Source organism: Prenolepis imparis, unplaced genomic scaffold, assembly GCF_030444845.1.
Source record: "Prenolepis imparis isolate NDT839.2.m4 unplaced genomic scaffold, iyPreImpa1.0 SCAF_15, whole genome shotgun sequence".
NCBI lineage: Eukaryota > Metazoa > Arthropoda > Insecta > Hymenoptera > Formicidae > Prenolepis > Prenolepis imparis.
Window position 1 is genome coordinate 4,059,464 of NW_028141173.1, and position 27,292 is coordinate 4,086,755.

The window sequence follows — 27,292 nt, forward strand, 5'->3', positions numbered from 1 at the left end:
TACGAATTTTTGACACCATTTCAATATTATAATATGTTTTCGAAGTGTTTCTTAATAATTATATTACGCAAAAATCGATTTGAAACCAATTTTATGATAAAATAAAATGAAAGTTAACACGTGGAAGCTTTGAGCTCACAAGATAATCTACGAAGTTGTCATATGTTAAAATGTAAGAGAATTTGTAAAATCTCTTACAAACAATAAACACCTTTTTTTTAAATTTCATCAATTTCATTTATAATAATATTGAGTAAAAATAGATGACCAAAGAATAACCAAAGAATATGAAGTATAAGAATATATACACCATATAAAGAACCATTAAAAAATATGAACCATAAAAATATTAACCATGTAAAATATGAACCATATAAAGAATCTGAACCATAAGAAATATCGATTAGAGAACGCGGTCAACCTTAACAACCTTATAATATACATAACTTGCTATAAATAATCCAGGAGGAAACATTTCTGACCCAATGTTTACAGAAACTTTTGTTGTTCTTGGTCTCTCAAACAATCTCTCAAAGTTTGTAATGGGAATTTTGATTTATCCTATGTAGGGTAATCCGAAACGTGTATAACGTTTCAGTTCACTTCCTTCGTACGCTATCGCACTTTAGAAGCACTTTTATCTTCTTAATTAAAATGGCAATAAAATGGAAAAAAAGTTTAGAGTAAAAAAATATATATACAGGAATAATAAAATATACTCTGCATTTCCTTTCACGTCAATCTGTGCTCAGCTAATCCTTTCTAAGTTAGATCAGATTTGCCATAAATTTGTTACTGGCGCAACTGGTTTCTAGTTCGATCCTAACCAAATCTTGGTTAACACTCAATTTCTCGCGCAACTCTAATCGACGCCGAATCGAAGTCTCAGAGACTAAATCTAATATCGATCAAGTTCAAACTTCCTCTAAATCACCTGAAATTCTGTAGCAAATTAGCCGAAATTAACACCTAATTCATGTAAATTCGATTCTTTTCTAGATCTTGTCGTATGTTAAAATGTAAGAGAATTTGTAAAAAATCTCTTACAAACAATAAACATCTTTTTTTTAAATTTCATCAATCATTCATCAATTTCATTTATAATATTGAGTAAAAATAGATAACCAAAGAATATGAATTATAAGAATATAAACCATATAAATAATCTGAACCATAAGAATATTAACCATGTAAAATATAAACCACATAAAGAATCTGAACCATAAGAATATTATAACCATATAAAGAATCATTGAAAAATAAAATTTGTACGATGTTTATTGTACGTGTATTACGTTCTCCCGAAAAATTCCAGGATAAAATATAGAAATTGATGAGTATACAACAGTATAAAGCTGGGTATTATCATGCGCACTTAATTTTTTTCATAGGGAGAACGCGCATGAATCACTTATCACATTCAATAAAAGTTAGGATCTGCATGTAGGCAATAAGGATAGCCAATTGTTAATTAAAGAATATAATTGAATTATTATAACTTTAATCGTTGATTTATAAAACCGATGTTTATTCAATCCTTTATAATAACATTCATATCGATTATTACAAAAATGATATTAAAAAATATCTTTATAGAATTTTTTGTCAACAACGGAATTTGTTTTAACATTATATTATTCCGGCATGACATTATTTTTTTTATTTTTTTACAGGTTCTTTATGAATATTTATAAAAATGTACACGGGGGTCAGACTTCTGTGGGTGAATTGTTGGACAATTTCAATATTTTTCTACGCCGCGTTTTCTTTCGGAGAAAATAACAATTCGTAATGTAAAAAATCCACGGTAATACAAAAGCGCGCGCTTAGTTTTAGAGTTGCATAACTTAAATATTAAACGACCGCGTTCGGATTAAAATAAATTTGACCGCAATATCAACTTTGTTATAAAAATGGTTTCATTATAGAATGCTTGCTCGCACCACAGCGAGTTTACAATTGCAAATTCTGCTAGTTTTAGCATTTATTGATTTAGAAGAAAAGATTTTAACTGAGATTTGTAAATTTAAAAAAAAGATTAATAGTGAGAGAAAATGCAAAAAAGGTGACATATACACTATTTATAATATTTTTAAATATTAAATGTACAAATATGTAATGATATATCGAGAAAAATTACATATAATCGAAAAGTGAAAGATAAGACCTTTTGTATTTATATATTTTTCATTTTTGAAAATATTAAATTCGGTATCTCTTCTGTACATTATCTTCATATGTCTCCTTTTTTGTTTTTTGCTGAAGGCAGATTCTATTTTAAAAGTATCAGTAGTACGCTGGCTGATAGAGCCATTCCTAAGCGATAGAGTTGTAATGGAATACTGTTTGAACCGTTCGCCATTTCGCTTGCCAAGTGGAAAGAAAAAAGTGAGATATTTCAATGTCGGAAGTTTCGAGCCGGGAGCTGCTGACTTACTTGGAATTAATTTTACAGAGAGGGAGATGATATTTCAAGCAAAAGGGTATTACTTTGGATTAATTCCTTAGGAAATGGATTTAAGATGATAAAAGAGAGACGATAGTGTTAAATGGACGAGCGAAAAGTCCTTTAATCCTATGATATCCACAACGTCATCTCTCGTCGTAAAATTGTTACATTTAGTTCGCTTAGCAAGCAAATTTACAATTCGTCAAGTAATAATTGTTGATCATTATCGCGAAAAGCCAAGAGGCAATCCGCGCAACGATTATTTAATCGTGCAATTAAAACAATGCTCGGAATTTTCCCTTTCCAAATGAAAAACAATCTCAATTAAACGCGAATATTGCCGATTGATTAATAGAAATTAATGAGGCGTTCGCATATTTCAGATACGTATTAAAATAATAGCTGCTTCTCTAACAACATATACATATTGTATCAGTTGATCGAATATATTATTTTCGAGCAATGCAATTGAGAGAGAAAATATCGCATACTTGCGAAAGAATAAAATCATCAAATATTAAAATATATACGATAAAGAGAGAGAGAGAGACAGGGCGCGCGACAGAAAGTGTGTCGTAATTAATTTAATCCATCCATCACGACGCGATATGCATCCATCTTAAATCGGTGCATCCCATTAGCCTCTACAAATGCCGGGAATTGCTGGTATGCAATCTAGACTGGCGAAGATAGTCATAAAAAAAACCACGTCACAAATTTGGATTGTAAGTTTGGACGCGACGAGTTGGAAAATATCAAATGTCAAAGAGAGGAAGGAGAGGGTAGGGGAAGAAATCGAAACTTTGTAAACGTGCGCTTCAATATAGTCGATCGTCGCGTTCTGCCGGTCTTTCCGTCCATCGGGCACCAGTCGAACAAACGGATTCGTGAGCCCGCATGAATTTGCCCGAAGGATAGAATTTTCGATCAGCTGGCGACCTCGGAACGTCGTGTCTGTCAACGACTTGTACCCGACTTGTACGAATCTGCGAATCGTATTTCACGGGAAGAAGGGGGGAAGGGAGAGGAGAGGTTCTATATCCCTGTGCGTATAATCATCTCATGACGATTGTGCATGTCAATTATATATCGAGAAAAAGACTTTCGCCGATAATCGTGTCGCGTAATTTTTACTTTATTAGGAAGACATTCATGTGTAAATTTTTTAAGAATTTATACGATAAAATCATCGCAAGATATTTGATCGTGAGATATTTTAATTCATGTTCATATTGCGAGAAATCTCTGCTATTCTGTTTTTTCAATTATTCAGCTGTAAACGCCAATGAAATCTTCATTAATTTGCATATTTAATATTTGCATATCTAATGTGAAGAAGAAACTTACTATTATTAACAATTGGTTTCATAAAAATCGTGATTAAAAAATTATTAAATTAAATTTATTTATTAAATTAAATTGAAGAATATAACCATATTTAATTTTTACGAAGGTTTGAAAGCTAATTATTTTCAAGAAAATTTCTGTTATTCAACAAAAATTAAAGTAATTAATATTTTTAATTATTACATTTTAATTTAACGAAGAATTAAATTTAGATCGACAATATGTGTTATGTCGAATAATCCTGCATGAAGGATGCGAAACTAAAAAATATAAACAATGAGAATATTAACCATATGAAAAATATAAACCAACTAAAGAATTTGAACCATTGAAGAATATGAATCATAAGAATATTAATTATGTAAAATATAAACCATATAAAGAATCTGTGAACCATAAGAATATTATAACCATATAAAGAATCATTGAAAAATAATATCTCGACACAAAATTGTTAACTCTCTATGAGGTGAGAGTTAATAAAACTGAAAACTAAGTTGTGTGTGCTAGAAAAAATATAATACCGTTCCTTTCTATGCAAAATTTATTCGACGGGGTTTACCCGGCGCCCCAATGGAAATAATGTATTCGATGTTTCACACGAACGACACTTTTACAAAGTTCATATCTCGGTTGAATCCAATTTGCAACAACGATACCGCGGAGAGAAAGATTCATCAAAATTTTACTCTTGTTTAAATATGAGGCCAGAGCACCTCGTAATTATTAAACTGACCGCTGACTGATAAAAACCGCGGTGCAGCAAGGATGATTGTCTTTTTGTGCGATTTCTTTTATTTTTTTATTAAACTATGCTAGAAAAGTTAGTTGCTAAAATAGATTAATGTGTTTTGGGCAAGCTTTCTCTCGACTCTGTACAAATATATCTGGCCAGCCAGCGGCGTTTTGTTGTTACGTTTACTCGCGAGTTTTGTTTAAACGTTAACTTCGTTGAAGCGTACAAAATTTCTCTTGCCGTCTATTAAATTAAGCGCAGTAGAAAAAGTTAACTTTCCAATATAATATAAATTTATAGAAATTTTTTTGAAACTATTTTCGTTATATTAAAATGCGAAATAACCATATTATATTCATACATAAAAGATGAAACCGCTAAATTTCACATTTCACGATCGCATTACGCAACGTTCTCTTTTATTTCAAAATGATTGGTGTAGTAAAAATTGTACAGTTCTATAACATTTTATGTGTGTTGCCATTTAATATTTTATTTTAACTATATATCCCCAATCTTTTAATATAATGGAATATAATAACCGCTTAATTGTGCAAAATTTATTTTATATGTCAATATTATTTGAAAATGGAGATACATATATGATGAAAGGTAAGAAATTAATGTCGATTCAATGTATATCAAATCTCATTATTCATAGACTTTAATCATGTTACGTCATTAAAGAGTTTAATTAACAGCAAAGCGTTAATTATAAAGTTTTCACATTTGAATATGATTAAATAATGGAGAACTCTTTATTTTTTTTATAGGGAGAACAGTTAGAATCTGCATGTAGGCAATAAGGATAGAATTGTTAATCAAAGAATATAATTGAAGAATATAACCATATTTAATTTTTACGAAGGTTTGGAAGCTAATGATTTTCAAGAAAATTTCTGTTATTCAACAAAACAAACTAAAATAATTAATATTTTTCATTATTATATTTTAATTTAACGAAGAATTAAATTTAGATCGATAATATGTGTTATGCCGAGTAACAATAAAATAATATATATAATATAATATATATATATAAATATATATTAAACCATATGGAGAATATAAATCATATAAAGAATATGAACCATAAAAATATTAACCATGTAAAATATAACCGTATAAAGAATTGTGTAAAATTTAAAGAATACTTCGAATAAATTAAAATTCCTCTAACAAACTATAGAAGCGATATGACATCGATATTTTTTCGAGCGATGTCATCGTGTTGCGATCGGCAAAATTGATAATTGATTTGACCGAGTTGATAACGACAAACAGAATGTTAAAAAGGGACAGGTTCGCAAAAGTTTCTGCGACAATACGCGTTACTGAAACAAACGTGAAACGTGTGTAAAATACTTATATATTTGACTCTGACTACTTAAAAGTATAAACCATGTGAAGAATATGAACCATATTTAAAAAACTTTAAAAGAATTTTAAAATTGAATTTGACACTCGAATTCGACATTCGAAAATTAAAGAGTGAAGACTGTGAGACTCTTTTCATCGAATATGAATAACCAACGCAACTCGTTCACAGAAATTATCATTGGCATGAAAGAGAAAGAACGGCAAGCACTTGGCAACTCTAGAAAGATAAAGCACCGAGAGTATAAAAGACCTGGGGTGGGGGGAAGGATATTATAAAAGCTCAAAGAGAGATACTCGCGGACGTTATTGATTGCACTCGTACGCCGAGCGCATTCCGCAACATTTCATGCCAAGGAGCAAGAAACTCGCGTTAACCTCTCCCTTCTCTCTTCCTCTATCCCCCGGAAAAGAGATGAACGTTTAGTCGAGCAACGGAGTGCGGTGCCGAAACTGCAAATGCAATTTAACATTTACCGTTTGAAGCGTGCATTCGAAGAAAAACACAGCAACAAGGTTGAAGTTGCGATGTAATTCGGCTTCGTCGGTGCCGAGAGAGGTATGCGTATACCTGGGGCTCCGTATGTGTCTGTAGCCGGCCCCTTCAACCCCCGGAAACCCAAGAAACACCGCATCTGAGGAAGCTGTGCGGACCGCGAATGCAACGGGCGTGAAACGCTATCAGTTTTTCTGCCCTCGCGAGTGAGCGCGCAGAAAACGTCGGGGCTGCCAAAGCCACCACTTAAAACCGAGGAAAAATATCAGACGCTTTCTGTGTGTTACCAGGTCACAGGACAAACAAAAATAATCACCGTAAATGCGAACAAAGATCAGAGAAGACGTCTCTCTCCGCGCGACGCGTTTGTTATCTTTCTGAAAACAATCTTGCACTCTCGCGAAACATCCCTTTGATATTCGTCAAAGTTGGAAAAGCCTTTGACGGAAGCTGAAAGTTTTTTGCACGGTGGATGTATAACAAAAACGAGAAGATGCAGCTATATGTGTGTATATATATATATATATATATGGTATACATAGTACATATATATGGATACATAGTAATATATATATATATATATATGTATATATATATATATATATGTATATATATATATTTATATACGAAATGCGAAACCAAAAAATATGAACAATAATATAAACCATATGAAGAATATAAATATGTAGAATGATGGCGAGTGCCATAAGAATATGAATAAGATTTTATACAATAATATTTCAAAATAAGTCATAATATTTTACGTCGTACAATATTTTAAAGTGAGTTTTAGTCTGATTCAATATATGAAAACATAGTATATATGTGTATATATATATGTATATATATATATATTTATATACGAAATGCGAAACCAAAAAATATGAACAATAATATAAACCATATGAAGAATATAAATATGTAGAATGATGACGAGTGAGTTTTAGTCTGATTCAATATATGAAAACAGTAATATACATTTCGCATCTTTGAAGATGTTATAAGAAGTCAGCATTATTGTTTCATAACATTTCGCATCTTTGAAGATGTTATAAGAAGTCAGCATTATTGTTTCATCACATGTAATCAATAGAAGAAGAAAAGGTTTTCTAGAAGAAGTAGAAATACGACGTAGAATAATGACGCTTCAAAGATGCGAAACCAAAAAATATGAACAATAATCTAAACCATATGAAGAATATGAACCAATGAATGAACGATTTCCATCAGAAATAATCAAATTAAATTAATAATAACGGATATAAGAGAAAATTAAGATTAATCCCCATAGATACGAAATTGATATCTATAATTGAGATCCAATAAAAATAATTTGAATTGAAAATAATGATGTGGATATAAAAATTGAAAGAGCATGGGAGGACAAGTTCTCCTCAAAGTCTGTTCATTTGGATATGTTGCGGGATACCAAAGATTAATAGCTCGGAAGCTCGAAAACCCACTATCCCGTCCCTATTGTATATACGCAGATTGTCACAAGATTGGGAAACCGAAGTTAGTAGCCGGCAAGCCATAAAGCGGAGAGTGTTTTCGGATATTTGTTCGCGTTGTGCCCGTTTCGCTCAACTCGGATGCCCGAAACTTATCCGGTGAGTTATGGCGTGAAACTTGGCGGCGATTTTTAAGTCGACTCGATCTGTCGTTCGTGTTTCTCACAGGCCAAGTTAGCGGTACGTAAGTTACGTTAGATTGTAAGAACTCGATTTCCGGGCAACTGACTCGGTAGCAAAGTGGTCGATAGATTTCGCAAAATATCCCAATTCGTCTTTCATGTCCATGTTTTGCGAGGTTCTCGAACAACTTCGAATGTATGTTGATTCTTAAAGTTTTACGTTAATCTAATTTCTTAGCTCTTTTCTCTGATGATAAATGTAAGATGGGAAACATTGCAATTGAAAATATAATAAAAATAGACGAAAGCTTACACACTTTATTCTCTAATTTTAACGATATATTTTTCGACTAATTTAAACTAAATTTTTTTTAAGAGAAAAAAGATATGAAGAAAAATCTAATTGCTTAAAACTTATTTATAATGCCTTAAGCATTTCGAGAATTAAAATTTAAATTAAAAATCTGACATAATAAAAGCCCCTAGAAAAGTAATCGATCAATTGATTTCGAAACATTTCTTGATACTAAATGTTATTTAAATAATTTGAGAAATCTGTAATTTCGATGTAAACACGCGCCAGATAATGCCATAAGAATATGAATAAGATTTTATACAATAATATTTCAAAATAAGTCATATAATATTTTACGTCGTACAATATTTTAAAGTTAATATTCATATTTCAAAAGTAATGTAAAGAAACTCTTCAAAAAAAGTTATAAATTATATAGACTAGAGAACATATTTCCTGTTTAAAAATACTTTGCGTCTCTAATTAATCCTCGTAATTTTTTTATTTATTATTTTATTTTCGTATTTTATATTAAAGATTTTAACTACTCGTCAATATCAGGGACCCGGACCGAACCGGAACCAAAACCGATAACCGTTCCATAACCGTTTTTTTAGTAGAACCGAAACTGTAAACCGTATTGAAATTCTATTAAATTTATAACACCGGAACCATAACCGGACCGTTAAATTATTTTCGGTTTACGGTTCTTTTCGGTATTTTTTTCTGTTTTTGCGCAAATGACGGAAATGTCATGATAACTGTCTCCTCGAAGTGCAATTATAATTATTTTCTAAATATTCTGAAACGTGTATGTATTATCGCAATAGTGATAGCAGTGAGGATATTATATTTTCCGTTTTATATATATATATATATATATATATATATATATACATATATAAAGTATATATAAATTATATTACTTTAAAAAATTATTAATTTTTATGACATATGAAAATATATTTATATATGTACCTATCTATATTATACGAATATATATCTATATCTAAATATATTTTCATGTATAATATAAAGTGTTGTTTATTTATATGTCATAAAAATTAATAATAATTTTTTAAAGTAATATAATTTAAAAATTAATTAGAAAAACGAAAAGTAAAAATTTTTAAAAACCGGAACCGTAACCGAAAAAATCATAATTTAAACGGTTTCGGTTTTTTTATTTATCAAAAAACCGAAACTGGAATCGGAACAGTTATTAAATATTTTATTAAACCGTAACCGAAACCGAACCCTAATTTTGTTTCGGTCCGGATCCCTGGTCAATATTGCTTCTCATTTTCAATAATTGTAATTTTTTTGCATCACATGTGGAAAGAAATATTCTTACGCGCAATTAAATTTAATAACAATTACATTTATTTATTAAACAATTTAATTTAAGTAATTTAATTTAATAAATTTATATATATAATTCTAATGATTGCCGATTCAGAGTTATAAGTCTATCGCATCATCATCGTTGATTGTTCTCAGTTGTTTTGCTGTCACGTTTCACGTTATGTTTGGAATGACGTTTGCTTGCAACTGTCATTTGCATTACGCTTCCCTGTCGGACACGCGCGAGATATCGCAAGCAGTCGAAGATTAGAGATTAGATAATGACCAGATGCGTCACTCAGATTCTCATTTGCCTTAATTGTAACGATTAATATACATAGTATAATTATAATCGTTTACTTTCGATATCGTACTTATGCATCTTAATGCAATTGTATAACAAATAAAAAAACATTTTAACTATATAAATTAAAGCGACATTTTATCTTCAGCGAGATAACCATTTATATTTTTACAATTTATTACTTATTAATAATATAATTTATTAATAATAAATATTGATAAAGAATTTAATTATGAAAGACAAGAATTTAACGAAAATGATATTTTCAGTAGAAAAATTCAGTCGCGATAATTCTTCAATTGACCGCAATGTAAATAACCGTGCAACTTTTATGCGTGTATTGGTGTAAAAAAAAGAAAAAGAAAAAACCCATTTCCACAAGTTTGCATCAAAGATATCAATGTCACCGCAAATCATACCGCTAGACGTAACCGATATGTAATCAGTATTATGCGTGCAGATAGCTTTAATGGACGAGCGGCCCTTATAAAGTAATCGTATAGCCGAAGGGATTGCGGCCTCTATCGATCGCTCATTAGCTATGCATCGCGTCTCGTTGCGGTTCTCGCGGACGACGGAAAATAGCGAGTGTAATCCGTTGCAGGTGCGGATTTTAATCGTATCGTACATTCGCCTCCTCTCCCTTCCCCTCGCACAGCTGATCAGTATAGCAACGACGAGCGGACGAAAACTCCTGGAAGCCTTCCAGAGCGCGAGTTTAACCGCAATAGAACATACAAATGATCCATAAGAATATGAAGGATAAGAATAAACCATAAGAATAAACCACACTTGGAATATTCGACGCGACGATTGTCCAAATAATCCAAATCCGTTATCGGTGGGCGATCGTCTTAACGCGAAGTAATCTAGCCGGCAATAAACTATCGGTAGTTTCGCTTGTGACACAACCACAGGCGAACCACCGGCGAAAGCCCCCCAAAAGCGATAACAGTATCGCGCCATTGTTATGATAATTATATTCAATATTATCCAAAATGATTTTTTTATCATAACTTTTTTTATTATTTTTTTAAAATAATATTTTAGCACAATGTTAGCACAACTTAGCACAATTCAGCACAATCGCAAAAATTGAAAAAAACGAAAAGTGGGGGGCTGACTTAAATTTTTTTTTTTTTTTTTTTTTTAATTTTTTCGTATTTTTCGTATTATGATTATAATATTCGAGCACAATATAGCACAAACCTAGCACAATTCAGCACAACTTCCGATTTTCTTGGAACAACGAAATAAAGGGCACTTTACTCTTGAACGCGCTCAAATTTTATAATTCAAATTTCTAATAATCTAGTGGCGAGTGTAATATTAATTACCTAAGACCTTTCTTTGTCATGCACTTATTGCATGCATATAAGCCGTTCCACCACGACAAGGTATAAAAATACATTAAAAAGCAGAGTTATAAAAGTTAAAAACGAGCATAACACTTTCAAAATTATAGAGAGGAAAATTAATAAACAAGAATAGTAAACTACGAAAAATAATAAACTATTTGTTTCATATTATACGTTTTACTTAACTTTTAGATATCAAATTGTTTTTTTTTATATTCAGATATTAAAATATGTTTTTCTTTTACATTTAGATATTCAAAATACATTTTATTTTACATTTAGATAATAAATTTCTTAATTACAATTTTAAACAGCATAAACAAAAAAATATTTTAAATAATTAAACAAAAAACAAAAAAAATTAAAAACAAAACAAACAAAAAATTAAAAAACAAAAAACAAAAAAAAACCGTTCCAATGACCTCCACACCTTGTCGTGGTGGAACGGCTTATATGCATGCAATAAGTGCATGACAAAGAGAGGTCTTAGGTAATTAATATTACACTCGCCACTAGATTATTAGAAATTTGAATTATAAAATTTGAGCGCGTTCAAGAGTAAAGTGCCCTTTATTTCGTTGTTCCAAGAAAACCGGAAGTTGTGCTGAATTGTGCTAGGTTTGTGCTATATTGTGCTCGAATATTATAATCATAATACGAAAAATACGAAAAAATTAAAAAAAAACAAAAAAAATTTAAGTCAGCCCCCCACTTTTCGTTTTTTTCAATTTTTGCGATTGTGCTGAATTGTGCTAAGTTGTGCTAACATTGTGCTAAAATATTATTTAAAAAAAATAACAAAAAAAGTTATGATAAAAAAATCATTTGGGAACACTTTACATCTAATGATGCATCTAAAATCTAATTGTAAAATGAATTGATCCAAAATTAGAAAAGGTAAATTTTAAGGCACATATATTTTATTTTTTATCATACAGTAGTGAAAAAATAAAAAAAAATAATTTTTCTTTAAATGTTGAATAAAAATATATTTTTTATCCCTTATCTTCTCATCACAGAATAATATAAAATTGTAAAAAAATGTTATCATTGATAGACGTTAATCTGTATAAACATTAAGTTTCGAAAAGTTTCATACATTCCTTTTTATCAAATAACAATCTGTTTTCTCTAATGTACACACAGAGAAAACAAATTGTTATTGGATAAAATAGGAATATTTGAAACTTTTTGAAACTTGATGTTTATACAGATTAACATCTATCAATGATAGCATAAGTTATTTTTTTACAATTTTATATTATTCTGTGATGAGAAGATAAGGGATAAAAAATATTTTTTTATTCAACATTTAAAGAAAAATTATTATTTTTATTTTTTCACTACTGTATGATAAAAAATAAAATATATTTGCCTTAAAATTTACTTTTTCTAATTTTGGATCAATTCATTTTACAATTAGATTCGCAGAGCAGACAGTACACACGATTTTCGTCGAAATTTGCTGCAACTTCTTTTCGATACTTATTATCGATAAAATTATCGATAATATTATCGATAAAAAATTTCTAACAAAATCTTAATCATAATGTAATATCACTTTGACTAAGACGTAAATATAATTTTTTTAATTATAAACGGTTACTCATTATTAAATAGAAACGCGTTTTATCTATCAATCTTTAAGATTTGGAGATAGAATCTTTATTTCCAGTTTATGATGTTTTAACAACATATTTCATTTTTAGACTTAACTGTCAAGATAAAAATACATATAATCGATATCTCACTTAAGACATAATTATATTTGATTAATAATTAATCATATTTTCAGCAATGTCTTTAAAATATAGACCATATAAACCATATAAACCATATTTAATCATTTTTACGAAGATTTGGGAACCAATTATTATCAAGAAAATGTGTAAAATAATATGCTGAAATTTCTGGAAACATCGTTCGATTTCAGAAATTCCCGAGACGTGACAGTTTTTCGTCGAAGTCGATGAGTGCGAAATCACTGAATGAATTTACATTATGCAGAGTAAAAAATTTATAAACAAAAAAGCAATATTATTTTATGTTAAAGCAAAGAACAATGCGAGTAAGATAAAATAAAAACACATTTATTTATTTATTTGGATGATTCATTAGCTATCAGAGCCATTCGATGAAAATTGGCAGATAACTATTGATATAATAATTCAATATTATCGAACAGTTACGATGCATTATTGTCAATTAACGTCAAACTCAGGAACCATCAAAACTCGCGACTTTAATAGATAGTTTACCGAATGAAATATTACCTAGAATGCGCCGTATATAGTTGATGTTAATCCGATATTAAACGGATGCGATCGAATCATGCGACGCTGGCGTTAAATGTGCCCGTTTTAATGAAATTACTTAGCGCATCCACAAACGTGAACTTAAATACGCAATGACGCAAAACCCCATGTGAAGTTTTCGTTTGCGTAATAAATTGTTGAATTTATGAAAATGTACTCGCTTGTTCGTATTGTGTTGATTTCAATACTTTGGTTTTGTACTACTCAAGTACAAAAGTATGAAATCAAAGTATAAAACCAAAAAATATATAATATGAACAATAAGAACATAAACCATATAAAGAATATAAAACATTAAAAAATATGAACCATAAGAATATTAATATAGGACATACTAAATTTTAAACTAGTAGCAACTTTTCCAGGTGTGTGAAACTAGCATCTGATTTCTTGGAGTTGAAAACTTACGTCATCGTACATGTTTTTGTATATCAAAATGTAGAAATAAAATATGTAAATTTATATGTATCACCTTAGGCAAAAGATGTCGTTAGAAATCAGCATTATTGTTTTATGTAATTAAAAAGCGAAACCATCATTCTACATCATTGTATACACCATTTTATGTATCAAAATATAAAAATAACAAAATATTTGCAGACAGTTAACTTAATCGCTTTATCATTTAATGAATCAGACTAAAACTCACTCGTCATTATTCTACGTACATGTTTTCGTATACTAAAATGTAATAGAAATAAAATATGTTTTATATATGTATTACTTAATGTATCGACACTTTGCAAAAGATGTTATTAGAAGTCAGCATTATTGTTTCATCACATGTAATCAATAGAAGAAGAAAACCTTTTTTTCTTCTATTGATTACATGTGATGAAACAATAATGCTGACTTCTAATAACATCTTTTGCAAAGTGTCGATACATTAAGTAATACATATATAAAACATATTTTATTTCTATTACATTTTAGTATACGAAAACATGTACGTAGAATAATGATGAGTGAGTTTTAGTCTGATTCATTAAATGATAAAGCGATTAAGTTAACTGTCTGCAAGTATTTTGTTATTTTTATATTTTGATACATAAAATGGTGTATACAATGATGTAGAATGATGGTTTCGCTTTTTAATTACATAAAACAATAATGCTGATTTCTAACGACATCTTTTGCCTAAGGTGATACATATAAATTTACATATTTTATTTCTACATTTTGATATACAAAAACATGTACGATGACGTAAGTTTACAACTCCAAGAAATCAGATCAGTTTCACACACATAAATTTATATGTATAACAGCATTTGGGAACACTTTGCACCTAATGATGCATCTAAAATCTAATTGTAAAATGAATTGATCATCACACACCTGGAAAAGCTGATTATAGTACCACGAACCTTAATTAACTACGATGTCTATTTTTGACATCGTAATTAATACGCTGTTGGCAGAGACGAAATAATGTCCAACGATGCGCCTCGATACAAAGAAAATCCGGACCAGCAGGGGACGACACAACCCACGTCGATGATGAATGTCTTTTCGATCATCGTCCATCATTCAATTTGGCACATTTCTATCACACGCGTTTCCCGTAACCCGTAATTCAATAACCATGTAACGCGAAACAATGATCGCTACGACGAAGAAACCGCTTTAAACACGCAATTCCGACTCGTCCCGCCATTATGCGATCCGTGACGTCACGCCGTAACTCGGCTCGACTCGCCGACTCAACTTCGCTGCGAAACTTTCGCGAAACTTTATTAATTATAAAGTCCACTCGACAATTCCTAATCGTACGCGAAAATAATCGTCGCGAAAATAATACAGAAAACAATACGTCGACACACAAAATTGTTCAGCACGACTTCACCCGCACGAACCTCGTCGAAGCAAAGAGCGCAATTTCACACGATTACACGTGGCGTCACCAAGTGATGCCAACCGCGAAAATTATTTATGTATCTCGGAAAGGAGTGATTTGATTGATCGATCGAGGGGACCGAGAGATCTCCTCATTGGTCCCTGCGGTTCGCCCTCTATCTCAATTTTTAATACCAATCGCGACATAAAAAAAATGAGGACGCATCAACGTATCCGATCGATTTCGCAATAAAAGAAAAAGACGTAATTAAATCACACGCGTATTTGTCACTTTGATTAATTAGAAGAAGTCCACTCGACAATCGTCGAGGTCGAAACAAATGACGAAGAACGATCCGAATGTATCGAAAGAGTTGGAAACGACGCCGAGAACATTACTCAATCACTTGTTAATGCTTGTATGTCCGACACTAATTAAGGCTCCCCCGACACTTTATTGTGTGACAATCATTCGCGACTCAAGTGACACGTTCTTTCGCCGCGATTGCGAACCCGACACGCGATAAGTCACAATGTAATCTCAAAGTAAACACGGGGCGCGAGTCAAGACGATGCACCGGGAGACGTATGTTGAACTAATACTAATACTAAGTTTATACGCACACATAGACGAGCGACGCGTGCCGAGTCGCGAGTCGCGATAGCCAATCAGAGCCTTTCGTCGCTTTTCCCTAAAGTCCGTATCACACGACGCGTTGAAAATTAAAATTATAAAGATTTTAGAATTATAAAGATCTTTGATTAATCAGAACGCGAAAGGAGCTCATATTTTTTTCTATATATTCAATAATCAAACTTTAATCTTTAATTTTCATACGTAATTAAAAGCGGAAAATTTGATTGGTCGCTAGTCACTAGTAACTAGCGGTATAAGTACTTTTTCGCCATAGACTCTATATGAAGTATGTACTGAAATTGCAGGATAATCAACGTCAAGTGAGTGTCTCGTGTGACGAAATTTTTTCGAAAATACTTAATATAAATATTAATTACGTTAAAGCACAACTAACGACAATATTTTAATATTTTATACATGTTCGAATATATACGAGAATAATATATTTTATTTTCACATCGGCGTCTGTCATTGTTTTGAGTAGCGTCGTATATTTACATGTCGCCGACGTGTCGTGTTGGTTATTATTATGGCGAAAGAAAGAACGTGTATCGTTATTAATTCAGTCGTGAATAAACATCGTACGTGATATCAGGATTGATCGATAATAAGTGGCGGATTTCAAGTGTTAATTAGCAATCAATAGCATCGTTCGGCATTTGTGATCATCGTCTCCAACTACGGACTCGGTTATTTCGACTTCTACTCTCTCAGATACATCATTATTGATTTATTATTCGCTCGCTGAAATTTCGAACGGTGCTCGTCGAATACATTTTCCAAGTCATGGAAATGTGATGGAATTCTCGGTCGGATCGCGCGAAACGACGTGAAGTTGCCTTGCCGTCCCCCTGCATCTTCGCACAATTTCCCGGACTAATTATTCTAATTAATCGAGGTACGCATAGTAATTAACTATTTGTATGATATATATAGGGCCGGTTTCACCATCTCTGATTAACTCAATCGGTCGATTAAACTATATCCTTGTCTCTTTTTAAGAACGTAGCTGAAAAGAGACAAAGATATAGTTTAATCGGTCGATTGAGTTAATCGGAGATGGTGAAACCGGCCCATAGTCTCGGATTCGTGGTTAAGTCTCGTGACGTCACGTCGTGCAAGGACGTGAAGTAGACGTCGCGTCACTAGAAGTTTCTCACAATACGTCACGCGTCACGTGGTCGTCAATTTGGCGGCAAAAAAGTATCGCGAACGCGGGAAGGGAATGTCGGGAGTGCCGAAAGTGTAACGGGATCGTCGTGAAGTATTAATTAGTAATTAACGGTATTCCTCGATGTTTTGTAATCGTACGTGTGTCGTGTGACCTATCAATTGAAACGCATTATTATTCGCTCAGCCGAAACAGATAGCGCATAATCAGGAATCGCCGAATAGATCTTGCATGTAATTAAGGTACATGCGATAATATAATTAGGTATTCCTAACCTTGCAGTATATAAATTCCGATCGTGTTACATAGTTATTCAGTTACACGACGTAAAATATATCGCAAAATATATGCGCGAGCGGGAATGACGTGCAAAATGTGAGGGAAAAAAATCGTTAATTAGCGATCGTAATTAGTTGTGCTTTTTCCAGATTGCCTGGTATCCACGCGAATGTCCAACGAGCAACGGAGCGACCTGACGAGAAATTGGCGGCGAAAACGAATTAACTCGTGAGTAAATAAATTCAGTTATTATATTTGCATGGTTAACTGTTCTGTTTATTTGATGATTGCAATTGCGCTTTAGCACGCGCTTTATATCGCCGTCAATCGCGTTGTCGCAAATTAATCTTTGAATTGAATTGTCGGTCTCTGATATTCCATGTTGATTTATAATTTGAACGTTTGATAATATTAAGAGAATAGTAATTCAATAGGAGACTAACGTGAATAGATGAATAAATAAAACTGTGATAAATAAAATAAATAATTTTCGCATATTTCGAAAGATAAAAGGATATTTAAAGATCGAGAATTTTAAATGTAATTTTCTAATTAAATATTTATTAAAGATATTTTGATTGTGAAAATTAAATAGAAATGTCAATTTATAGTAACTTTTATTTGATTAGCAGAGCACAATTTAGTTTGATGTTCCGTTGATGAATGTTATGCATATGAATATTGTCGTATTATATATAATTCTATTTATTTCTTGGTCAACCTGTTTACGATAATAATATATAGAATTGTATAATTAATATACGCTTATAAGCAAACATCATGATTAAGTGTCACATTCGCGAAATTTATCAGAAACAGTTTACATTTATTTGTCGTTAACTCTAAGAAAATTTCTGCATTATTTATTTCAAAAAATAAAGAGAGATTTAGAGATTCAAAAATCGAGAGATTTTAAAGAGAAATAAAATTTCTAAATATTTTTTAAAAAGATATATTTGTGTGTGTGAAGCTGGCGTTTGATTTCGTGGAAATTCATGAATAGTTAAGAGTTCTGGCTTTATTTTCAATAATGTATGTTAATGCAAAATAATAAGATTATTTAAATATATGTATGTATTTTATTTGTTATCACAGGTCCTCGCAGTCAAACTCGCGCGCAGCTTATCAGCAATAATACCTGTACCGAACAGATCGTTGCTTCGTCTTTTCGATTATAGTTTTCTCATTGTGCAATGTACGCGAAATATGCGTGCGACTCACGCATCACGTCGGGAGTGTCGTGTAAAGTTTCGCGTGTCGGGAGTGTCGAGCGAATCAAAAGTGTCGGGCGATCGTAATTATTCTTGTTTTCGCGAGTGTCGTGAGTGCTACAATAAAGGACCAAGAGAGGAGGAGGAGGCCCGGGGAGGCATCGGGCGACAGCGGGACAACTGTGAGGTATGCAAAAAATAAATATAATTTTTAACATACTCACTTAAAAAGATTTGCGCATATTAATTACTTTGAAATTATTGTACATTTCCCGAGGGGTGTCTCACTGTCGCAATACATGTACATTTTTTCTAGAATTACGCATTACTTCGCTTTACTTTGCATTGATTTACAAGTTACAAGCATAAAACAATAATAATTCAGACAAGATTAAAACGTCTTAAAAAGTAAAAATGATGTTATGATGTTATGACGTTTTTTAAATATATATTTTACTAAATATTATAATTTATGAAATCATTCATATTTGATATTTAATTTGTTCAATCTAATCTAATTTTATTTGTATTTTGTGTGTTTAAGTTTACATAAAAAAAAAATTTTTAAAGTCAATTTTTAAAAATTTCTGAATTTTTTAATCACGTTTAAAACAAGATATTTTTTTAAACTTAAATTGGGAACACATAACTTTTTATTATATCTTTATTATAATATAATATTTTAATTTAGGCGTTCCAACTAAATATTTGCAATATTAATTTTTAAAAAATATCAATTTTAAATTTTTTCCATAATATATAATTGGTACTATATGATTTACAATATCTCAAATTTATTTTTCTTAACATTTCTTTTTATAATTATTCTAATTACATTTTTCTTACTAAATTAAACAGTACTATATTTAAATATTGTATTTTATTTAAAAAAAGAATTAACATAATTACACGCATTCCGTCACATTACTTTAGAATTATACGGCGCATTACATGGAATTACTTAGAATTCTCAATAATTCTCGGTAATTCGCAATACATGTACAAATTTTTGATGAATGAGACACCCCTCGACATTTCCCTATATATATAAACATGTATATGTATATATATATATATATATATATATATAATTTGAATATTTTGTTTTCAGATCAATGTGCTGTGTACTACAACTCTGCTATTGCACGTATCGGTGAGTGAGAAAGTATTAATTTTATTAACACTTTATTTTATAACATTTCTATAACGGTAATGGGAGTGTATGAAGCTGGCGTTTTATTTTGAAATAATAATTAAGAGCTGTTTTGGCTTTATTTCTGGCTTTTTTCAATAGTTCTAGAGTTCTTTTTCTAGTAGGGAAATGTACAAATAGTTCTGGCTTAAAACAGTGAAAATGTCTTTAACTTCACGCAGCGTCTCATTTTGTCCTGCGGCATTTTCCTTATCAGTAATTATCAGGATTAAAAACATTTATAGTTCTACATGAATCCTAAAAAGATTTCTGCCTTCTAAAAGCAAAAAAAAATTAAGTAAACTAAAATAAAAACAACCGGATATATAGATATTGAGATGAGACGCCAGTCGATTTTCCAGAGTTCTGCTTATTTTAGAGCAGTTCTCGTATATAGTTCTGGGCATGTACATTGTCTTTCCAGAGAGTTATGATAATTAAAACAATTTAAAAATTTTTTAAATTATTTTGCCCGAAAAATGTAGGTATATTTTCGAGTCTAAATGTAAGACGGCAGTCGATTTTCGAGAGTTCTATTTTTTCTAAAGCAATTCTAAGCATGTACATTTTGTACCTTTCCTTATTACTTTAGGAAAACCAGAACTCTCGGAAATCGACTAGCGTTTCACCTTTAGACTCGAAAAATGCCTCGGCATTTTTCAAGTGAAATAACTAATGTATTTAAAAAGTTTTTAAAATTGTTTTAATTATCAAAACTTTTTGAAGCTCCAGAATAAGCAGAACTCTTGTAAATCGACTGGCGTCTCACCTCAATATCTATAGATATAGGTATTCGGTTTTTTATTTTAGCGTATTTAATTAAAAAAAAAAATTTTTTTTTTTTTTTCTTTTAAAAGATAAAATTCTTTTTAGAACTCATGTAGAACTATAAATCTTTTTAATCCTGGTAATTATTGATAATTACTGAACTCTAGAACTATTGAAGATAAAGTCAGAACTCTAATAGACAGTTGCAATTAATAAATTAGAGAATAATCTCTTTCCCCTTTTCTTACAAAATAATAAAAATTGAAGACAATGTTTTTTTATTATATACACAAGATATTTTGATTCTGAAAATCAAATAATATACTAAATGCGTTTTATGATCGTTTTTTAAATTGAAATTTAAGTAGTTAGTCAAATATGTCATAGTACAACTCACTAGCGGATCCTGACGTCGATAATGGGGGGGGGGGGTTGCAAAATTATTTTATTTAATATTTTTGGTTTTATGATTAGCTTTTATTCCAGAATCAACGACGTCGATAGCTCTTTTAATGTTTGTTTTTCTTTATTTATATTTTTTAAACAAATACAGCAAAACTGTTTCTTTTAATTTGCAAGGGGGGTGGGGTTACCAGGATCCGCCAGTGTATATATATATATATATATGTTATATAGATATAAAGAATTTCTCGCCTAATTATTTTCATGCAACGAAATTATTATCATTTCGTCCTATGTCTGACTTAATCTAAACTTAACTCCTTGAATGCGTAATGAATATAATTTTCAATGTATCTTATACATACATATTGTATATATTATATAGATATAAAGAATTTCGCCTAATTATTTTCGTGCAACGAAATTATCTCATCATTTCGTCCTATGTCTGACTTAATCTAAACTTAACTCCTTGAATGCATAATGAGTATAATTTCCAGTGTATCTTATACATACATATTGTATATATTATATAGATATAAAAAATTTCGCCTAATTATTTTCGTGCAACGAAATTATCATCATTTCGTCCTATGTCTGACTTAATCTAAACTTAACTCCTTGAATGCGTAATGAGTATAATTTCCAGTGTATCTTATACTTTTATATATATATATATATATGTATGTATATTTTATATAGATATAAATAATTTCGCCTAATTATTTTCATGCAACGAAATTATCTCATTATTTTGTCGTATGTCTGACTTAATCTATACTTCATTCCTTGAATGCGTAATGAGTATAATTTACAGTGTATCTTATACTTTTATATATATACAAAAATATATATATAAAATATATATATATATATATAAAAGTATAAGATACACTGTAAATTATACTCATTACGCATTCAAGGAGTTAAGTTTAAATTAAGTCAGACATAAAACGAAATGATAATTTCGTTGCACAAAAATAATTAGGCGAAATTCTTTATATCTATATAATATATACAATATGTGTGTATAAGATACACTGTAAATTATACTCATTACGCATTCAAGGAGTTAAGTTTAGATTAAGTCAGACATAGGACGAAATGATGATAATTTCGTTGCACGAAAATAATTAGGCGAAATTCTTTATATCTATATAATATATACAATATGTATGTGATGTATGTATAAGATACACTGTATATTATACTCATTACGCATTCAAGGAATTAAGTATAGATTAAGTCAGACATAGGATGAAATGATGAGATAATTTTGTTGTACGAAAATAATTAGGCGAAATTCTTTGTATCTATATAATATATATTATATCTATATAATATAATGTTTGTTTTTCTTTATTTATATTTTTTAAACAAATTCAGCAAAACTGTTTCTTTTAATTTGCAAGGGGGTGGGGTTTAACCCCCCTCCCCCCAGGATCCGCCAGTGGTACAACTTAAATATTTCAACTAAAGAAATGATAACAAACTAAACATATTTAGTCAAATTAACAACTTTTTTCTCAGTGCAGAGTTATTTGATTAAAATAAAATATTCAAATTGTAGATATATAGACTATGTTAAAGTACTTTCTTATGCACTTTTTATTTTTTACATTATTTTTTTAACATTATATATTCCGTATATTTATTATGTATACTGTAAATATTAAATAGAATATATAAATTTTATATATATATATGTATATGAAAATTTGCAGTATTATATATTATTATATTATCGAAAAATATTTGAAATTTAATTAAAGAGAAATATAAATTTTTTTTTAATTTAAAAGAAATATAAACAATTACTTCAAAAAATAAACATCTAATAAATCAATAATGTTTATTTTTTGGTGCGCTACTGTTTATTAAGTCTATTTGATCACGCTTACACATAAATGCATAAAAAAATATTCGTTCGATAAGAGACTGATTGCAAGCTATTGCGCCGTATTCCTTTCCGCGACCTCGCGCGAAATGAGATTTGCAAGGGACTTAATGGACCGGCGAACGACAATTGAATTTTGCCTATCAACCCCTAGATGTAGACTCTCCATCTTGAAACGTCACTGATTTCAACTTGGAGTTTCATGCGTTTCTCGCATAATGCCCGCCTATGTCCGCGAAGAATCAAGAGATCGTAGACTGCCGAACTGTGTGTATGTATGTGTGCGTATGTGTGAGAGGAAAGCGTTCCCCTAGAATGTAAAGAAAACATATAGTTGATTATCAACTTTTTTCCTCTCGAAACTTTCTAACTTTTGTATGAATTATTTTCTTGTTACATCCACAGTTTCAACAATATTTGGTTATATTAATTAAAATTAAACAGTTTGTGTACACGTAACTTTGGATAAATATAAATTATAACTCGAAATATTAAATCTTGCGGAAATAAAAATCGCGTTGAAAAAACTATTCTGTAAAATAAATATCGAGTCGAAGATATTGACGCGCGATTATTTTCGTAATCTTTGTAATATATACCGAAATTTAAATCGAAAATTCATAACGTTTGAGAATATATTGATGCTTGTGAAAATCGTATTAGCGATTTAATTCTCATATACATATATAAATATTAAAATCACTCAAATTAGCGCTCAATTCTCGAGCGCTCTACGTGCACGAAATGCATTTTCCCTATCTTTTCCATGTTAATGTTTCATGTTCCTCGTGCAGCTTTTTATTCCGCGCGCAAAGGGAGAGAGAGAGGGTAGACTAATATAATCCGTTAGCTTAAAGTCGAACTACTTGCACCAGGAGTTGTGCTTGGAAATTCACGGCTGTACATTCCGTTTTCCCTTTAACATCCGACGGCGTAATACAGTTTTGCATAATTGCGATTTAACGCTTCCCATTAAATTCTTTCGTTTATACGAGGCAATATGGATGCACTTTGCTATACTTTAATCGACGTTAATGCGATTCTTGTATCTCGCGTTAATCTTCAACTGCAATTTTGAATATTACAGAGTTGGCATAAGTTTTAACGAGGGGACGCAAATAGATCTGTTAATTGTTAACGATTCCTCGAATCTGAATTTCTTAAACGTTCTTTTTTTCTTTTTATTATAAAATTTGTGACTTTCAATACTTTTGTCCGTGTTGGAGAAGAATCGGTGAAAAACAAGAGAAACTCCTCATAGAAACTGTATATAAAATTGTTCTACATAACATGTTTCTGTTACGTCATTCGTAGAAACATACGAGTACTTTCGAGTTTCCATGTTATCATCGATTGCTTCATATTTACTCTGTGCAAAATACATTGCACGTAGCATGTGTTACCATTGGGTAGGAAAGGCTTACATGCAATGTTTACGATTTTCGACACATCTAAACGACAACCGCGAAGTCAACACTTTTCTCTCGAAGTGGATAGTCGAAATGGAAGTCGGACCAGTACGAGAAAAGTACAAGCTACAACTCTGTGACGATGTAGTCGGATTTTCGGAGTTGCAGAAAAATTTTCTCTCAATGTGATGTCGTGTAATATACAATATTAGAATTTAATTTGAGATTATTAAAATATGTTCTCGCATTAAATTGGAATATTTAATAATATTCAAAAACTCAAAAAGAATGTAAAATTGTATCAATAGCGTTTTTTTTTAACAGAAACGGATAAACATATAATTTTTCTACAATGGAGTTGTTTGTCTCGATGCGATGTCTTGTAACTTGTAATATACAATATGGTATATTCGATGGAAGAGAAAATAATACATATATTGTAATATAAGAAATAATATTATACTTCTAATATTCATATTTATAAGCTGCATCGATATTCTGTTAAATTATACGATAGTTGCGAATTTATATTTGAATATGGGTAAAAAATTATAAAACAATTCTTTCTTTAAATATAAAAATACAATAGTTGGTTTTGAAAAAAGATAGAAGATTATTTAATTTAAACGTTATTTTTAATAGGAAGTAAAAGGGAATAAAAAAAATAAGGAAGTAAAAGAAATAAAAAATATTTCCCCAAACTCATATATTTATCTGTTTCTGTCATTAAAAAAAGAAACGCTATTGAGAAATACAGTTTTATATACTTTTCTAGATTTTAAGTATTATTTTTCAAATTTAACATGAGAACATTTCAATAATCTTAAATTAAATTCTAATAGTGAGTTTCAGTCGAGAAGTACAATTTGCTTCGTCTGACTGCAAAATCACTCGATTTGCGGTCGCAAAATTGTAAAAGGAATCGATGCTGTTGGCGCACCGCATCGAATCAATCATGAATTTATTAGAAATAGGATCGAGGCTTACACAGAGATCGCGACTTACGTACTTCCGTACTTTTTCGACCTTCCGCAGGGAGGAAAAGCCAATAAAGTTCACAACTTTTCCGACAGATGCTCATGAAAATCTTAAAAAGCGATGCGAGAGGCAAATGGAAATATGCTTTCAACGCGCGAAAAGTAACTCGAGTTCCAAAGCACGATTCCCTTTTTTTTTTTTGTACGCTTGTGTAATCTCCGCGATGTGCGGAGCAAGATGTAAATCGCTGATCAAACGGTTATAATTTCATCGGTACGTGTATTTTATACGTTTAAACAGATCAACTCGACTCTTTACGAGTTTAGTACTATTATTTTTTTTTTTATATATTTTTTTTAGGTATGTATAAATTTATTTTGAGAGTAAGCACTATTAAAATTTGAAACTGATAAACGAATTAAATTCCTGTTGAAATAACATTTTAACGATGCACATTTACATTAATTTGCAAGTAAAACAGTAAAGTATCACGTTTCTAAATTTCAAAACGGTTTTTATGAAAATTTCTTAGGTTTTGTTAAATATTTGCTTGCTTATTTATTAAAAAAAGCAACCACTTATGAATGCATGTATTATATAAATATATAATCAAGTAATAAAAATTTAATAAAATGTTTCTATGAAGCTAGTAAATCCGTACTTTACAACAAAATGCAATTTTATTATTTTATTAAATAATTTCTCGAAGCAAAGATAGCTAAACTTTAAATAATGGTAAATTAATAATTATAAAATATATTTTATATTTACTAGCTTCACATAGAAACATTTTATTAAATTTTTATTACTTGATTATATATTTATATATTTACATCACATATTAATCTTTATCTCTTTCTCGCTCTCTCTCTTTCTCGAAAGAGAATTCTAAACATCGATTAAACATTGAAACAATTTCTATATGGCTTTTACTGAAAATATAGCCGCGGGCTTAAGGAAGATATTCATGATGGTGGATATTATAAAGCCGCTTCCTGATAAGCGAAGCTTTCAAAAGAGACAAAAGAGGAAGGTACCCGAATAGCTCGTCTCTCGATAATTTAGGACTTTAGGAGAACTTGAGCCAAAGGCTGTAAAATAAGAGAGTTACATCGTCGTGGCATTGGATGTAAAAATTCTCGCAAGGAGCTTCATAAGAAACGTCTAATCTCGCGCATAAGCTTTCAGATCATAGGTATATCTTCGCGAACGTAATTTTCTCGGCACCTAAAGATAGAAAATACATAATGCAATTATTGCAATTAATGCAATTAATACATTATATTTTTCAAACTTTTTCGCGGCTGAATCCGTTAATTTATAAAAATTCTAGGTTACATAACTTTTCTTGCTGCAGGCGAGCGATAAGCTGAACGTTCTACCTCTTTTCTATTTTATACTGTAATTTCGTATGGTCCGCACGCACTCCGCATGAATATAAATATTATTCTTTTACAACCCATTATTTACTCGAATTTATAAAACGCGCGGAAGCAGAATGTGTGTGTTTGCCCCTTTCATATCTCGGTCATTTCAGTCACGATTTCAAAAACAACAAACACGTTACTTTCAATCTCTCTTCGGTAATTAATCTTTTTCAGCTGACGATTAATCTTTTCTTGCATTTCAAAAATTGCAAATTTTTTTTCTAAATAAATGTTTTGAAAACGATGACACACGTAAAATATGACTGTGATGAATTTGCATGATTTCGGATATAAGATTTTTTAACGTGAAAAAAATTTCGCGTACGATGTCAGCTATACTACTATAAGTCATATCTTTGAATACGGATTTATAACATCAAGCTAGAAAGGTGTGAGTTTTTTTCCGCTGCAATACCATGTTATACGATAAT

The 27,292-nt window shown here is 30.6% G+C and overlaps 2 protein-coding genes across 14 annotated transcripts in view; one reads left to right on the forward strand and one right to left on the reverse strand.

The window, feature by feature from the left end:
- LOC145945944 (uncharacterized) overlaps nt 1–27,292 on the forward strand; it is a 415,644-nt gene that overhangs the window by 288,561 nt on the left and 99,791 nt on the right. The window contains exons 1-4 of one of the 3 annotated variants that reach the window (XM_083055252.1): nt 16,738–17,025; nt 17,727–17,805; nt 18,673–18,975; nt 19,900–19,941. Coding sequence is in view for 1 of the 3 variants with exons in the window: in XM_083055254.1 (XP_082911380.1) it covers nt 17,727–17,802 (76 nt within the window). In the remaining 2 variants the exon portion in view is untranslated. Of the gene's footprint in view, nt 1–16,737; nt 17,026–17,408; nt 17,541–17,726; nt 17,806–18,672; nt 18,976–19,899; nt 19,942–27,292 lie in introns of those variants that run through there. The other 2 variants (XM_083055253.1, XM_083055254.1) reach the window with 2 other exon arrangements.
- Nucleotides 1–27,292, reverse strand: part of LOC145945928 (neural-cadherin) — a 197,915-nt gene that overhangs the window by 92,146 nt on the left and 78,477 nt on the right. The gene's annotated exons all lie outside the window — the stretch shown is intronic.